At 39.9% G+C, this 18578-nt stretch overlaps 1 protein-coding gene across 1 annotated transcript in view; it reads right to left on the minus strand.

Moving 5' to 3' along the window:
* MAA3 (P-loop containing nucleoside triphosphate hydrolases superfamily protein) overlaps positions 1-18578 on the minus strand; it is a 464706-nt gene that overhangs the window by 201954 nt on the left and 244174 nt on the right. Inside the window, exons 11-13 of the mRNA XM_089415984.1 lie at positions 1996-2093; positions 1772-1888; positions 1584-1676 (exon numbers count right to left, since the gene is read on the minus strand). Coding sequence (XP_089272110.1) covers positions 1584-1676; positions 1772-1888; positions 1996-2093 — 308 coding nt within the window. The remainder of the gene's footprint in view (positions 1-1583; positions 1677-1771; positions 1889-1995; positions 2094-18578) is intronic.

Genomic DNA, 18578 nt, shown 5'->3' on the forward strand with positions numbered 1-18578 from the left:
CAAATCAGGATCCAAAGTTACTTCTTTCAACCTTTGAAGATGCTTTCGAACAAACCCAACCAGCTGCTTAACTAGTCCTTAACACAGGTCTTACTCAGCAATTATAACAGTCCAAACTCGAGTCTCAGGAAACCTTAACACAGCTCCTTAAAATAGGTTGAACTGACTGCCTCTGGATTTGCCTTAGAATAGGCCTCTGTCTGCCCCAAAACAGGCTTTGGTCTACCTCAGAAAAAGATTAAGAACAGCTTTGGTCTAGTTCAAAACGAGACTTAGAACAGCTTCGGTATACCTCAGAAAGACAGCCTCAAAAATGACTTTGGATCCGCCTCAGAGATGACTCAGATATATCTCGAGAATGCCTAGGACAAGGCTGAAATTAGGCTCAAGAATGGCCTCAGATCAGGACTTAGAAGCTTGATTTAGCCCAGAGAAAATCCCACAGAAAGATAAAATAATTAAGTCCAAAAACCTTAGCAGCTCAGCCTTCTTCTCCAGATATTCAACAAGCTCAAGGCCTCAGACAAACTTGGTGTTGATGCTTGAGAATTCAGTGTCATTGGAAGGCAACCGATTTCCTTATTTATACATGAAAGAGGGGGGGCACTTTAGGGCTGACCTGAACCAAAAGACATAAAAAGAGCCTTCTAAAAGACACCACCATTACAGGAGCCGACATGAGAAGGATTAGATTGTAATTAATAATTTTGACCTTAAAAAGAACTGTCTTGACTGTAATGGAAACCGACTTGTAAGAGGAGGCTTAGACTTATTTGAAAGATTAATTGTCTTTCATAATAGCTCCTTTCAAGGCTGACTTGTACAGTTGGACTCTGCATATTTGATTACAAAGTGGACCTTCTTCAAAAGGGAAACATTGCAACTTTAATACACCCATCTATTTGGGGGAACTTTAACATCTCTTCAATCAAGAAGACCCACAAAGCATGCAGCCTATCACATGAAATGGCTTAATGAGGGCATGTCATCAAACAAATTCACCCTTTGACATCAACGACAATTTCTTCCTAACAGTTTCTTTCATAAAGAGCACTGCACAGTACTATTTCTGGTAACAAATTTCTCATTCATTCAAAACTCTCTGCACACAGCCCACAATTTATGATAGCCCAATTTCTTGTGCACTAACCAAAACAGAGTTCGACTTCAAATCTATCTTTAGTATTTACATCCAACTTTGAATGTTGAGAAGCACAGAAGAATAGAAGGAAATGAAACTTTGCTCTTAAAAACAGCATCAGCTAGGCATGTCTTCATGCTAATCCTCGAAGTTATGTTGCATCCATCAGATCCATGCCTTGTAAAAATTTCATGCATCCTAACTAGATTGACAAATAAGTATCCAACTTTTCTCATTTAATGTGTCAAATCCTTATTCTACATCAGATATTAGTTTCAATAAGCTTCTATAAAAAATGAACATCCCTGGGTGTAACATTCAACTTAACTCCAAACAATTGATAACCTGTCATCATAGTTCACATTTATAATTCTTTACTGAGAAAGTCTTCACTAATGCTCAGAGAATATCTACAGTTTTCGAAAGTAGGAATTCTACTTACAGCTTGTGCAGCTTCATCAATTATAACAACATCAAATCCACGGTTCATACGGCTAAAAACACTCGCTCCACTGAAGCTTAGTGTGGAGCAAACCTGTTAAATTGCTAATTGAATCATTTACCTATAGATGGACTAACATAAACCAGAATTTCCAAGCAATCTAAAATTTCAGTACAGAAAGAACCCACAATTGCAGCTTCATCAAGAATTGCAGCCCGAACGAGGTCACGATTCATTGCTGCAGAACCCACATTAGGCCCAGAAATAGCAGCTGCTCTATCCATGCTGCTCAAACGCTGTTCCACCTGAGAAGAAAGCTCATGAATTGGATTAAAATTTTTGTTTGCCACATTATAAGCATCTTGAAATATGCATTAGCCTCCATAATATTTCTCGTATTATATAAACTTACAAGATAGTCCATTGACACTGCTTGTACAGAATGATGGGCTTGCAAACCAACTCGCACAATACTTGGACTGTAGACTTGACCATTTTCATCACGAATACCTAGAAATACACGTTGATCTCAATATACCAGTGCTCTGAAACAAATAAATTGTCTACAGAGATTACAGAGATAAAATGATCAATAAAATTGATTGGCCTTGCTTTTTAAGTACTTTCTTCATGTTATATTTACAAACTTATAATGCAGTACAAACTTTGATCACAAACTTGAATCAATGGAAGATAACCCCTTACATCAATGTTTAATGTACCAAATAACATTCAAATGACTTCGTTTTTCAGAAAAATACTCACTATACAAAAAGGCTTAAATATACGAAAAAAGAGGCTCTCCTAACGTATTGCAATCAAGGCTGCAATGAAGTCAGAGTAAGCCCTTCTAGAAACAATACTACCATCATTAATCAACATAAACACTTTAACTCTGGTTTGGGCAGATATATCATCAAATACTATTTTCTGAACTGCATGACAAAAAACAACTCCCTTTCTAAAACATATTTATCTAGTCATCAGAAAAATTTTATAAACAGCTAGTCCCCCCTCTCGAGTTGTCATCATATAAGATTAGTGCCATTAATAAAGAACTTAATTTGCAAACTGGCATAATACTTATTTTTGTGTTGTGTGGATTGGTTCTTGCTATCCTTTCTTTCTTGATCTATTCTGGTATTTGTTTAAATATAATATTTTTTCCAATTAGTAAGATCACACAGAAGCTAGAGGATTGAGCCATTGAGGGACTACATAAACACGTGGAGGCAGCAAACTAGGGAAAAATCCCACCTTGTCTTTTTGTTGCAGGTTGGTCATTCCAATGAAGGTTGAACTATAGTTGCACATATCACGATAATATTGGAATTATAGCGATATTATCGCCAAAATCGAACTTGAAGATATTATCGCCTTAAATTATCACAATAATTTACCAGCCGAAATTGTAGCAAATCGAACAAAAATTATTGCACTGTTGCTGGAAAAAGTGATATATAGTTACGGTTTGGGTTTTTCAAGGTCAATTTGGTTTTTTCTTGTGCTGAGATTGAGCTCTGAGGATTGTGTGATTCCTGTGACCATTTCTCATCAAGCAAACAAAGGATAATCCATAATTTTCTTTGCCATCAGCTAAGAATTTTTGGAGTGGAGATCTACTCCAGTATACCATATCGATATTTCCAGGTATGTAAAAAAATTGCCTTCCTTTTCTCTGTTTTCCAAGATTAGTATAAATTCAGACTCTGCTTCTTCTTACCTTTTTTGAATTTCCACATTTGTTTTCTGTCATAGGTCCAAAATTTAAAAATTTAATTAGAGCTCTACAAAATGGCAAAACCATTGGACCAAATGTGGGAGTATGGTGAACCATGTGAGTGTGATAATAGAACAAAGTTGAGATGCAAGCTATGTGGAATGGAAATGTTTCGCAGAATCACCCACTTGAAATACCACATTGCGAAAATCCCAAGGCATGAAGTGGATATGTGCCCTATAGCTACCACAAACATAATACGTATTGCAAAGAACTCAATTCTGGATATTGCTGGAAAGAGAGACTAGAGGGAGAAACTTAAGGAATTGCATGTAATATTCCTAATTAGGAAAAATAATGATATGCAAAGCAAACAACAAATACAACACAAATTTTTTAAACACATAGTGAACAACCATATAAACTCCAGAAATGATAACCAGTTGAGCCATTTTATTAAGCAATTGGAGCAATAGTACAATAGTGTGGAAGGAGTGCACCTGGGCTTGCCTCAATGGCAAGCTTGACAAAACCCAGGTGATAAAAGAACAAGCCCAGATGATAGAATCAGTTGCTCCAATGACGCCCTGTGCTACCCAGAAAACTGCATTGTCTGCTAGAAAGAAGTTGTTGAAAACCCCACTTCCGGCACTCAGAAAAGTTTGCAAAATTAACCCCAAGCTCCTCACATATAACCCACCAAAACCTAGAAAGGGTTTGGTCTAGTTCTAACCAGTATTGCAAGAAACGTCCCCCCCCCCCCCCCGACGCCAAAGCCCAATCCGCATCTCGTATGGAAACGCGACAGATCCACGGGTCGATCCACCCTCTGAAACGCAGCTCTGAAAAACAAAAATGCGAATCAGTTCGGACTGAACGATTCCTATCCTGTGGGAACCATGTAGCCTGATCCGCATTTCAGAGGGTGGATCGAGGTTGCTTCCGACCTGATTCTGACCACTTTCATGGGCCCGCCAGCTAGTCCCGTCATGCGGCCCACTTAAACTTTTTTTTTCTTTTTTTTTGGCTTAAGTTGGGTTGGGGGGTGGGTTAGTGTTGGGTTAGGGATGGAATGAAAAGGATAAAGTCCTTTTCACCTCTCATTTGCTCACTCGTATGTTTTTGGAGAGCTTGGAGAAGAGAGGAGAAGAGAGCTTGGAGAAGAGAGAGTTGAGGAGAGCTTGGAGGAGTGAAGGAGGATCTAGGAGCATTGAAGGAGGAGGAGCTTGGAGGACTAAAGAAGGGCTTCCATCTACAACAGCTAAAGAGGTAAGTGCAAACCCCAAACTCCCTCATATTTTTGTCATTGCTTTTTGTCTTTTCTCCCCTCCCTCTCCTACTCTTTCCCATCCTTTCTTCTTGCTCATTTATTTGCAAGTTGCCCACCACCTGTCTTTGAGAAATAAACTATATAAAATGAAAAAGTCGAAGGATGAGGGCATAGCCTCCTTTCTTATGAAGATTTCTCAAATAAGAGATCAGTTGCAGGGGCTTGAGGAGAAAATTTCTGATTCTGAAATGACCATAAGTGTACTAAATGCTTTTGTTGAAAAAATGTAACTAGTGTCGGTCTTCATAATTGTACTTGATTCATATATTCGTCAAAATAAATTATTATTATTATTATTATTAAATTGACATATTAAAGCATGGATTTCATGCTTGGGTCAATGGTCATAGGTCAAGCCTCCATTGTAGGCTTCTAGGATTTCTTTGTTGAGTCAAAGTCAAAGTTTGTTGTAAGAAACCCTTCTTGGGAACCTGTTAGAAAAATATTGGAGTGTCAAATTAAAGTCCTATCGCTCCTCCATCAAGTCAGCCTTGGTCTCCTTGCAAGCCAGCCTCAAAATTAATTCTCTGCAAGTCGGGTCCTCAAATTATTCATGTCGGCCTCAACTACAAATAGAAACAACTATATATAGCCTATTGAACTCGACTAAATGAAGAACAAAGCCAAGGAATTCGGATGATTACAGAACAGCAAAGAAAAGAGTATCACAGGACAGCGAAGTGTGGGCTATCAATGTATTTCGATCATCTTTAGGACAGCAAAGGATTGGGTAACTACAAGACTGGACTATCACTCCATTACAGAACCGTTGACTATGAATGAGAGACTATAATTGACTGCAAGACCAAAACTTGGTATAGCTACAGGACCGAGAATCTATCCAGCTATAGGATTAATATTTGGTATATCTACTTGAAGAAATGGACCAATAGATGTGTGCTAGACTGACTTGATGGATGGAAGGTTTTTGTTCTAGGTGTCAAGAGACTTGGTTGTCTCACTATGATTTGAATCTACTGAAGGAAGAGTTCTTGACTGGGTCTTCCCCTACTTAGGGGTTTTGCCCTGGCTATGTGCCTATATCTTGTGCTCCCTTTTTGTTTGTGATCTTCATGGATTGGCATTAGTCTTAATGATAAGAACATAACAAATTGAAAGAATTTATAATAAGTAAAACATCATAAGATAATGTCATAGTAGAAGAGAAATCAAGTTAAATACATGATGCCCTAGATTTCTCAACATGGTATCAGAGCTTGGTTCATTTGCATAAGGGCAGGAAGGAGATCAAAAAGGCTACAAGTCATGGCAAAGAAGTCTGCTCAACTAAGACCTCCTCAAAGAAGTAAATCATAACTTTTGGGCACTATAAATTAGCCCTAATCTCTGTAATATAACCGCGGACCTGGACAAAAGAGCAAAGACATAACAACTTTGTGTTTGGTGGACCGAAAGGTTAATGAAGCAACCCATTCAAGGTCAAATCCTTTAGTAGAAAGAGCGAAGTACTGAGTATAGATATAAAGGTCTGAATTCATATTTTTAATCCAAAATCTGTGTCACCTCAAGAACCTAAAAATCTTTAGAAGTCTGTGTTTTTGGTCAAGGAATAGAGAGACATTTGGAAGTTGAACAGCTAGTAAGAAAAAGGACCTAGTGACAAGTTGATTGCAAGCACTGTAAAGGGCCAACTTGAATCTACAGTCACTATATAAGAACTGAGACATCTGTGGAATAGGACGAGGATCTATGCACACAAGGAAAGGCCAAGTATCATATAGTCCTAATGTACAACAAAAGGTCTTCTTATAAAAGGAACCAAGATCAGACTAAATAGAAGCAATCTTTAGATTATTTGAGGAAATTACAGTCAACTAAAAGGGCCACAATCATCTTCAGAAAATTATGATATATATATATATATATATATATATATATATATTGAAATTTCTAAGTCTATCCGTTAGAAATTTTATTTGTATTCTTCTGGTTTATTTCTCCTACTTGTTAATTATGAACAAGTTATTTAAACATATAAACATCGAAATAAACACAATACAGTCTCCACCATCTACAGATTACAGCTGAAAGAAATAGCAAAGACACAAGTGACACCATTATTTTTGGACAACTTGTCCCCAGAAAAACCCAATGCGGGAAAAACGGTGCAGCAATTCTGAGGGTTTATTTTATTATGCAGTCTATCCTTGAGTACAACTGAGTGCCAAACTAGCTCACCCAATAGAGAAAAATAACTGGCAGTAATATTTCTCTATTCGGAAGCAGATATTCAGAAAATCTGCCCCACGAAACCCTCTCCGGCACAACTGAAGCACTATGCCAGCCCTCCTAGCCTCTGCGTTAGCCTCAAAACCCTCTGTGTCAGCCCTCTGAGGCGCACTGCATAGCCTCTACGGCCTTCTACGTCACTCCTGCATGGATGACATGGGCCCTCTGGCCTCTGCGTTGTCTCAGCTAACCTCTGCGTGGCCTGCTCTGGCTTCTGCATCTGCCTCTCTGCCTCTGTGTTGGTCTCTCGGCACTATCTCTACCTTTCTGTGCAGTACTCACTGCCCCTCGCTACAAACTGATTCGACATTCCTTAGCAAACCCCGCTCTAGAAAATCGAATCATTGATCACTCTAGTGTATTCTCCAACTGACCCTCAAGCCTCCTCTTATACTTTTCCTGTTGGTCCTTCAATGGCTGAGATTACATCTATAATCAACGGCTAAGATTAGATTTGGATTGATCCATGTCTTTTGGAACCTTCTAACCCAGTTTTATATTAATACCCATTAATATTTTATTTTTACTAAGTTTAGACTTAGGAACTCCATTAAAAATATTAATTATTTTAATATCTCCTAAACCGGGAAGAATCTGCCCAAACCATTTATGGGTCTTGAAGATCTGATGTGCTTTAGCCTCTCCACCAATTTTCATGGCTAGAGCACATCTAATGCTACCATAAATCAACACTCCCTCTTAGCGAGGACTATGCTCTAGTAATATTCCACACTGAGTATCACCCTGATTATATGGCACTGTACCTGTGTTGATGCTAGGCCTCCCCGCCCAACCTCATCTACATTGTCGCATCGTGTACTGATGCCCATGGCCCTACCACTGCCACTACCACTACTGCAGGTCCTTTCTCCCAACACTGCATCTGCACTGCAACCCCCTCTCATCATGCTACATCATGCTACCGCTAAATGCCACTGTACTGCAACTTATTTATTGAGAAGTAACTGATCCACCCAACTACTGACATCCATGTCAGGCTAGAAACACTCCCTATGCTGAAGCAATCTCTATCGTTATCAAGAGCTCCCTCTACTGCCTCTGCGTTGCTGCAACAACTCCCTGCCTCTCGCACCACTGCAAAGCTCTATGTGCCATCCTGCACTGTTCCAACCCTCTCTGTGACTCTCGCATTGTTGCAACCTGCTAGCTCTGCGTTTCCTGGGACTACTGCACTATAGCACTCTCTGTCGCTTCATCCGTATCCATTTCTACCAACATCCACCAGTCCTGCTACTCTCTCTTCGGGGCTCCCATAGCGAGGTGTAATCCAAGAGGTTGGGTCCCTCAAGGATCCTGCCCCTCATCACCTGTAGTCTTCCTGACTACAACTCGATGTCTCCCCACCTCTTCTATGGAAGTACATGAGCACTCATGGCACAATCGTCATCCTCCAATACCTCCTTTTCCGCCTTTGTTGGCGTTGCTTTGGAGTCAGACGCCTCTCCCTTAGTCTTCTTCCTCGGACACTGGTTCACATAATGACCCTATTGACCACTACGTGTCAATGACCCATAGCAGTACACCCTCTTTTTTTTGCAAAAGAGATAGCGCCTAATCGATGTGTTCGTGTCATACAACTATCAACATCAGTTTCACTTCAACAGATCCGTGTCGTGTATGTAATTGCCTAGGTAAACCTACTTTTCTGGTGACGATGTTAGGGTCCCACCTTAACCCACTTATTTATGTAATAGGATCGAGTCATAGTTATAGTTAAGTAAATAGTCAATAAAACCCATATTAATAATTGTAATTGGTTAACCCGCATTTAATGACGAGACCATAGTTAGTTGCAAATGGGCCATGGTATTAGATAGATGGTATTAATAAGAACCATGGTATTGCATGTATGAATCCTATATAAAGGATAGAGACTCCCTGCGAGGAGCATCGTGTCTTATTTTTGTAATCGAGCTCAGCACTATTGGAGGTTGCCCCCTCGAAGAGGGAAGTGAACTTTGCTTTTTGAATAATAAAATACTTCTTGTTATTGCTCATTGTTCTATGTTCTGGGTATATTTCTTCGCATATTTGGTATTCTGGTATCGTCTTGCAAGTTAAGAGCATAACAAGTATCAGAGCGCTTTCCAGGGCTAGTGGGATCTCCAATTTTTAGCAATTTTTTTTTTTTGGCTAGAGACGTGTTCCAGCGTCTTTAAACCACGGAATCTGTCGTTGAGCGCATAAACCTACGGATTTGGGGAGGCATGCACGCAGGAAATACAAGAGGTGGTCACGCTTGTTGGACTCCCTTGTAACCCCTGTGGGTACCCCTTCGAGTAGTAGCACATTAGACAGAACCGCGCATGGACTGTCTTCCAAGTACCCTCTGGGTATATCGGAAGCCCCCTAGCTCCCTTGATAACCTCGCCATAGATAAACCGTCGGTCGTCTTGCTGCTACAGTACACCGAGAACAGCACTCGGAGAGATTACTCGCGCGTACGATAAGGTAGTTGGGTTGTACGACTAAGGGTACGGTTGATCCTCCTTGGTTAGTGCCCTGAAAAATTGGGCCGAGTACTACTGTCAGACCCTTATGTATATTGTGATCTGTAGCACCTGACACTCCTGGAGACCATAGTTCCCTGATCTATCTCTGGATCACACATAATCTTTGCCAGATCAGATCTCGCAAGTGGGGTTTTTGTCGCTGCAGCAGCAATCAGTTTCGCAGTTCAGATCTATCAGATCAGCCATTCAGATCTCTCAGATCCATCAGATCCGCAGCAGCAATCAGTTTCGTCGTTCAGATCCATCAGATCCACCATCCAGATTTGAGTAGTTGTGTGGGTTCCTATACTTGGGCGTGATTTTCGCAGGACTTTTGGCAGCATTGACATTTCTGGGATTCGGCTACTGCAGTATTCCTAAGGAAGGAGTAAAACTCTGTTCGGAGTAACAAAAAAAAAGTCTGAGACCCCCCGGGGCGCTTATTGGTGACTTAGCCCATAAGAATCAGGACGACGAGCTGAGCAAGGTGGTACCATTCAATTGTTAGTGCCAAAAAAATTCGAGCAGTCCCAAATTTCAAGCACATCGCCTCGGTGCATGGTACAAACTAGAGCTCAAAAAATGGCAAATGAACGGATGGAAAGCCTTGAAACAACCTTGACAGCCATAGTGGCGCAGCTGAAGGAATTAAATGCAACACTCTCTAAGGGCAAGGCAGAGGCCCGCGAGGAGGCATATATTGGCACTGAACACAGTGAGGGTGAGTCTAGCCAGTCTCTTCACCTCTTTGGCACCCACCAACAATCCCATCCGCGACCACCCAATCTGGACATGTAAAAATTTGATGGCTCTCACCCAGCAGCATGGATAGCACAAATGGAGCAATATTTCAATCTGAATTACATCCTAGATAATGCTACTCAGCTTAGTGTAGATAGATGTACTTGGACAATGAAAGATGGCAATGGTGGCAATGACATCAACGTTGCTATGGAAGGCCCTTGACTTGGGAGACATTCAAAAAAGCTCTTATGGATCGCTTTGACCATGACTCTGCCTTTTTGGGTCGTCTCACTAAGCTCCGACAAACAGGAACAGTGGATGAATATATTACAGCCTTTGAAGCCTTAGCTTTCTGCACTGGAGGTCTACAAGATGAGTTCTACACGGAATGTTTTATCAGTGGTCTTAAAGAAGCCATACAAGCCCACATCCGACTGCACCACCCTCCCTCATGGCTGGAGGCTTGCAAGATAGCTCGTGAAGTAGAACGTGCATTAGTGGCCCAGTCCAATCGCCCAAATTTCACCGCCAAGGGTCGCCCCCCACAGGCTCACAGCACTACCCAAACACTCAAGGTTCAAAAGGTGTCACCTGCAGAAATGGCGGAAAGAAGAAAGCAAGGATTATGTTACTACTGTGATGAAAAATACTCCCCCGGGCATAAATGCAAGGAGCCCAAATTCTTTCAAATTGATGCTACTGATCACAGTTCATCGGAGGAAGCCCCACCACTTGAGGAACTAGAGGAGGAAGAAGAGGACAACCAGAAGGACAATGTACTTGAAGAACCAGTTATTTCGCTGCATGCTTTGGCAGGGATTTCTTCGCCTCAAACTCTCAAAATCAGAGGTTTTATTAAGCATCGCCCAATAGTAGTCTTGATTGATAGTGGAAGTACACATAATTTTATCCATCAAAGAGTCGCGGAAGCAGTGCATTGTTTTGTACGAGCAGTTTCTAACTTCCAAGTCCAAATTGCTGATGCAGGAACAATGAATTGTGAAGCCGTTGTGAAAATGTCAAACTTAAAATGGGCGATTATCAGTTAAAGACCCACATGTTTGCCATACACATGGGAGGGTGCGACATTGTCCTAGGTGTTGAATGGCTTCGCACACTTGGCCCAATCACAATGGATTTCCAGGAGTTATATATGAGCTTTAAGCAGAACAACCACACACATACCCTCCGCGGACTCCAGGCGGGAGCTCCCTCTATCATCAACTCACATCGGATGGAAAAATTGTTAAAAAAGGGCCATCATGGAGTTATAGCTCAATTTAATGCCATCCAGGCCTTCGAACCCAATTCTCTTCAGATTCATCCTGAGATGCAACAGATCTTAAATAACCATCTGCTAGTCTTTGACAAGCCTCATGAGCTTCCACCCTCGAGAGGGGAACATGATCATAGCATCACTTTGGTCCCAGGGGCCCAACCACCAAATGTGTGCCCATATAGATATCCGTTCGCCCAAAAGAATGAAATAGAAAAAATAATCAAGGAACTTTTGGAAGCAGGCATCATTCATCCTAGCATTAGTCCTTATTCATCACCGGTGGTCATGGTGCTCAAGAAAGATGGGGAATGGCGTATGTGTCCAGACTTCAGGGCCCTTAATAAGTTGACAGTCAAAGATAAATTTCCCATCCCGGTTGTTGATGATTTGTTGGATGAACTAAATGGGGCTCAATTCTTCACTAAGCTTGATCTTCGCTCAAGCTACCACCAAATTCGCATGAAAGAAGTCGACATTCCAAAGACTGCTTTCCGAACTCATGAAGGCCATTATGAGTTCCTGGTCATGCCATTCGGTCTTTGTAATGCCCCATCCACTTTTCAGAGCCTTATGAACCACCTGCTCAAACCATATCTCAGAAAATTTGTCCTTGTTTTCTTTGATGACATCCTCATCTACAGTCGCACTTGGGCCGCACATCTTCAGCATGTAGATCTGCTCTTGCAACTGCTCCGCGAGCATAAATTATTTGTTAAGATGTCCAAGTGTTCTTTTGGCATGGAAGAAGTTGAGTATTTGGGCCACATTGTGGGGCGTGAAGGTGTCAGGGTGGACCCCAAAAAGATCCAGGCAATGCAGGATTGGCCTCAACCTAAGACCTTGAAGAGCCTGAGAGGATTTTTGGGTCTCACGGGCTACTATCGCAAATTTGTCTGCAATTATGGTCGCATTGCGAGGCCCCTCACTCAACTCCTCAAGAAAAATTCATTCCTCTGGAATGATGAAGCACAACAGGCCTTTACAGCTCTCAAAAATGCCATGTGTTCCACTCCAGTCTTAGCACTACCCAACTTCACCAAATCTTTTGTCATTGAATGCGATGCTTCACGTACGGATATTGGGGCGGTCTTAATGCAGGAAGGTCGACCCTTGGCCTTCACAAGCCAACAACTAAGTGGGAAGAATCTGGGACAATCTACCTATGAGAAGGAGATGATGGCCATCTTACATGCAGTAGATATCTGGCGACCATACTTATTGGGGCGACGCTTCCAAATCCACAGAGACCATCAAAGCTTTAAATATTTTTTGGAGCAACGCCTATCCTCACCACAACAAAATAAATGGCTCGCCAAAATGCTGGGATATGATTATGAGATAATTTACAAGAAAGGGCACGAAAATATTGTAGCAAATGCATTATCTCGCGAATTTGAGGAGGAAAGTACCCTGCTCGCAATTTCCCTTCCCATTCCAGAATGGATTGAAGAGGCTCGCAAGGAATGGCTTTCACATCCCTGGCTCTCCCAACTCATTACTCAATTACAGGCAGATCCAAATTCCACAGAGGGCTACTCATGGCAGGATGAGATTCTTCGCTACAAGGACAAAGTAGTAATATCACCAACATCCACCCTCAAAAGTTGTATTTTGGCAAAGTTGCACTCATCTCCCACTGCAGGACATTCAGGCTTTCAGAAGACGTATGCTCGCACTTGAAGATCACTTTTTTGGACAGGCATGAGAAAGGACATTCTTACTTTTGTAGCTAAATGCGACATCTGTCATCGCCACAAAGGAGAAACAGTGAAAGCACCAGGCACATTACAACCATTGCCCATCCCGACATCAATATGGATGGAGGTTTCTATGGATTTCATTACAGGTCTTCCAAAGTCAGGAAACAAGTCAGTCATCATGGTGGTTGTGGACAGACTTTCTAAGTATGCTCATTTTTGCGCCCTACCCCACCCTTTTACACTGACTTTGATCGCTCAATATTTCATGGATCAGATCTTCAAATTGCATGGCATGCCCACTTCCATTGTGTCTGATCGTGACCTGGTATTCACCAGTAACTTTTGGCAGGAACTCTTCCGGCTACAAGGTACCCAACTACAACTCAGTACTTCCTATCATCCACAAACTGATGGTCAAACTGAAGCAGTCAACAAATGTCTGGAAACCTACCTTAGGTGTTTCACTTCAGAAAAGCAACATCTCTGGGTACAGTGGTTACCTCTAGCTGAATGGTGGTATAACACCAACTATCATGCCACCACCAAAATGACTCCATATGAAGCAGTTTATGGTCAACTCCCTCCTTCCCCTACTTCTTATATCAAGGGGTGCTCAAAGGTACAAGCAGTGGATCAACTCCTACAGAACCGCACAACCATGCTGGCCCATCTTAGAGAGAATCTTCATCAAGCTCAAAACCGCATGAAGCAACAGGTAGATCAACATCGCTCAGAACGCCAATTTCAAGAAGGGGATCAGGTATTTTTGAGGCTGCAACCATATAAGCAAACATCACTCAAAGACAAGGGTTGTCAGAAACTATCTCCAAAATTCTACAGATCGTATCAAGTACTTCAACACATTGGAGAAGTGGCCTACAAGCTAGCTTTGCCACCCACTGGAAAAATCCATCCAGTTTTCCATGTCTCATGCCTCAAGAAAGTGATTGGGAACAATTGCAGAATTCAAACCAGTCTACCTGAACTGGATGAAGAAGGGTCAATCTGGCTCCACCCTGAACAGGTCCTCGACACACAAGAATGGCACCTACGTGGCCGCATGATCAAGCAAGTCCTCGTCAAATGGAAAGACACCTCTCCGAAAGATGCAACCTGGGAACCAACAACTATTCTTCAGCAGTTTCCGCAACTTCAGCCTTGAGGACAAGGCTATTCTTATGGGGGAGGGCATGTCAGGGTCCCAACCTAACCCCCTTATTTATGTAATAGAATCGAGTCATAGTTATAGTTAAGTAAAGAGTCAATAAAACCCATATTAATAATTGTAAGTGGTTAACCCGCATTTAATGATGGGACCACAGTTAGTTGCAAATGGGCCATGGTATTAGATAGACGGTATTAATAACTTAATAAGAACCATGGTATTGCCCCATGGTATTGCATGTATGAATCCTATATAAATGATAGAGACTCCCTGGGAGGAGCATCGTGTCTTATTTTTGTAATCGAGCTCAGCGCTATTGGAGGTTGCCCCCTCGAAGAGGCAAGTGAACTTTGCTTTCTAAATAATAAAATACTTGCTGTTATTGCTCATTGTTCTATATTCTGGGTATATTTCTTCGCATATTTGGTATTCTGGTATCGTCTTGCAGGTTAAGAGCATAACAGATGATCTACATTCCGGGAGGTTTTTTGTCTCACCGATCCATTCTTGGATGGTCGGCAGAGTTTTCCTTCAATTCTATCCCAAAGCCGAATGGATTTTGTCACTAGGATCTTAGGTGAGTCCTAGTGTTCTAGATCGACTCTATGTAAAAGTGTTTTGGGAATAATCCTAACTGTTTGGTTAGGTTATTTTATTACAAATTGCTTGGACTGCTGAATTATATTTGTGTCGCAGAAATCGGTAGTCTATGAGGGAATTTTACAAATGGGTTTTGCCCCTTGAGATGTAAAAAATATGAAAATCATGATGTAAAATGTCTTTAGGGTTGGAAAAATAATTTATCCCCTCGTAGGTTAATTAATTATATTTTCTGGCCAAAAATTAATTAAAGTCCTAAGCCATAAATTTAATTAATTTTAAGTCCTAGGTAAATTTAAATTCTCCAAAGGCAAAATTCGTTGGTCCTTGAAAATCAAAATTTAAAAGGTCCTGGAACTAAGGTAAATTAATTATTTTCATAAATTTTAAGCCTTTGATCCCTAGGGTTAAGTCAAAGTCAAAATTTTTGGGAAATTAACTCAAAAATTTAATTTTTGAGTTAATTAGAATGTGTTTAATTGAAAAATTCGAATTTCCCCAAATATTTAAATATTTCGACGGATGAGATTAAAAAAAAAATTAATCCTCATCAATGGTTGAGAATTGAGATTGCTTTGACGAGGATCACTCGAACTAGCGGTTGGATGATTTATCTTTAAATAGGATGTCATTTGTCAGTCGATCCATCCGACCTTTGAGTCGTGTGCTAAGCGAAAAACTTTCATGTAATCTTTTTTTGAATAATAAAGAAAGACTTTGGGGTCAATTTTCGCCGGTGCTACTCTTCATGGAATATTGTAAGATGTGTCATTTTCATGCGTCAATTTCTTTTAGCCATTGATGATAGCTTTTGAAGAGTGATTTGAGTACAGGTATCTTGCTTAGTCGCTAGGGTTTAAGTCATAATTTAAATTTTGAATGTAACAGCAGGTATCTTTATTTATCTGAATTTTATTATCATTTTCTCTCTCTATTCTGATGGTTGGATTGGGTTTTGCAGGAAAAGCTTCATTTTTTTAGATCATTGGGTGTTTGGGAAAGTTTTCAATTGAACTAACCAACTCTCAATCCATGTTTTCTGAAGAGCCCAACTGAATTTAATCCCAGGCTTATCATAAGAATTTCACTGGTGATGCATGAAGGATTTCGAGCTAAGCACCTCCTTTAAAATTTAAAAAATTTAATTTTTATGCGAAAAATTGATAGATCTAGCTGTTTAGAGCCTTAGATTATTAGATCTAGGAGCGGAGTTGGACTCATACTCTTCATATTTGATAGATCTACCATTCTTATACATAGATCTGTAAATTATTTTTGGTTTTCTAACTTGGGTTTTTCTGGGTTTTAGTTTTATCATTGTATATATCGTTTAGGTGTTTCTTGTTGTCTTGCAGCTACAGATCTGAGGAAGAAATCTGTGTAGATTCCAGATCTAGGCCCTAGAGGGTAAGATGTGGATCTTTGGGGTTCATCAACATAATTTTCCAGGGATATTATTCAAATATTTTGCAGTCCAAGGGTTTAAATTTCATGTTTTTATTTTTAGATCTATAAATTTCGTGAGGGTTTCAAGGTTAAATATGAAGCAAGTGGATTCAATATTTTAATTAAGATTTCTGGAAAGTTTTCAAAGAGTTTTTGGGCTACCATTTTTTCTGATTGGTTTGTTGCCTAGGTTTTTGGGTTCACTGTGCAATTTCGAATTTTTTTTTAAAACCCTCGTTGCCATCTCTCTCTGCTTGTGTTTTCCTCACTAATCCCTCGCGTTGTCTGTTCTCTCCTATTTGTTGCACAATGTTCCCATTCATTCAACCTGCGGATCCCTCTCCTTGCCCTCACAACGTTGTTGTCCCACATTTATCGGTTCTTCCAACGTTGCTCCTCGTTGATTGTCCGCAGCTCCATTCAACAATCGTTCCTCGTTGCCCTCTCCATCGAGCTCCAAAAAACGAGCTCCCTTACTCATCGATCCGCACATCCATCCCGCTACCTTAACCTGTGTTTCTCTCCTCTGCAGCTGCCTCCTCCAAACCCTGCGATTTCCCTTCTTCTTCGACCTGTCTGTCCCTTCTTCTTCGCCCTATCCTCCTCACTATCCACGAATCTCTCCATCGCTGCCTTCGAGCTCTCCTTTCCATCACTGGACATGCAGATGCACACAACATAAAACAAAGCAAGTTCGATTTTTATTTTTTGTTTTGGTTTTCATTTGTTAGGGTTAGTTTCAATTTGATCTATTCGACTTTTTCTTTTTTTTCTTTTTTATTATGTATGTGTTTAGTTTCGGGTTAGTGTAGTTTTTTTTTTTTTTCATTTGAATTTACTTTTGTTTTTTACATTTTTCAATTTTCATTTTTTTATGGTTTTGATTTTATTTTGACTTTCATTTAAAAACATTAAGAAGCCTAAAAAATTAACAAAATTAAAAAATCTAAAATCTAAAACATTTGGAAAAAATAAAAATAAAAAGCCTTTTTGGAATATTTGTGACATTTGATTTTTTTATATTTTGAATTTTTATTTTTTTCAAAATTAAAAATCTAAAAATTTAAGAATTCCTAAAAAATTAAAATATTAAAAAAATCTTGAAGTATAAAAGATTTTAAAAAATCTAAAAAATCCTAAACATTTAAAAAATCTAAAAAAAAAATCTGGTGACTAAGGAATTAAATTAAAAAAGGATTTGCGCTTTCACATTAAAAATTTTAATGTGGTTTATGGCCCATTAAAATTTCGATTATATAACCTTTTTAATTTACTTTTGTCACATTAAAAATTTGATCTCTTCATTTTACCACATTTAATTAGTCTCCTAAGGAATAATTAAATTGTTCATCTAAAGTTTCTTGGTGTCCTTTTGTGGTAGTATTTCTCTATTGTCAAGAGCGATTAATGTTTCAAAAACTTTATTGGCTATAAGAGAAAGTTAATTAATTCTATATCTAGGTCATTAATGAAAATCATTTTAATCTAGAATCATTGCTTAGCAGTTAATTTTCGTAATTCTACATGGGATTTAATTGCGATAACATATTGCAGTTTTAGGCATTTACATTGATCATTCATGATTGCCACTATTCGTCGCATAATATAAATTACTTGGGATATCTTGTTTTTGTTCAGTCTATGGTTAATCGAATATAACGGCACTAGTCTATAATCATGCATATCCTGTGGTTGTGTCTTGTGTTTAATCTGTCTATCTCAATTGACCGAGACTCGCTTTAAATTCATCAAGTTATTCATCCTTAAAATCTCCTAGAGCCTGTGTTTCCCAGGCTATCCTCATCCATTTACCTTAGGGACTAACCCCCTTGACTTGTCTAGGAAAGTCTAAACGGAGTGAGCAAGGATTAGAGTGACAGCCCTTACTCTGAGCGTTGTTGCGGTGCTTACACACTTTGTGCGACAACATTTTTTGGCACCATTGTCGGGGATAGAGTTTTTTCTGTCCTTGGTTTCCTCGACATCGTTTTAATCATCTCATCTTCTTCGCCATTCATTAGCCCGTCAAGCGGCACAAAATTTTTTGGCGTCATTTGATCTTTTCATCGCCTTATCTTTCATCATCTCATTAATCGTTTCATCTGCACTTTTAACACCTGGACATTTCGGTTCTTTTCTAGTTTGGGTGGCGACTCCACTTATTCATCCATTATCACTTAGACAAGAAGCCCTCCCTTATATCCAGTTGTTTTTGCCTTTTGGATCTTAGAGCTAGATTCATGTTCAA

Source organism: Pinus tabuliformis, chromosome 3_2 (genome assembly GCF_031772625.1).
Source record: "Pinus tabuliformis cultivar Carrire ecotype Pingquan chromosome 3_2, CPIR1, whole genome shotgun sequence".
Taxonomy (NCBI): Eukaryota; Viridiplantae; Streptophyta; class Pinopsida; order Pinales; family Pinaceae; genus Pinus; species Pinus tabuliformis.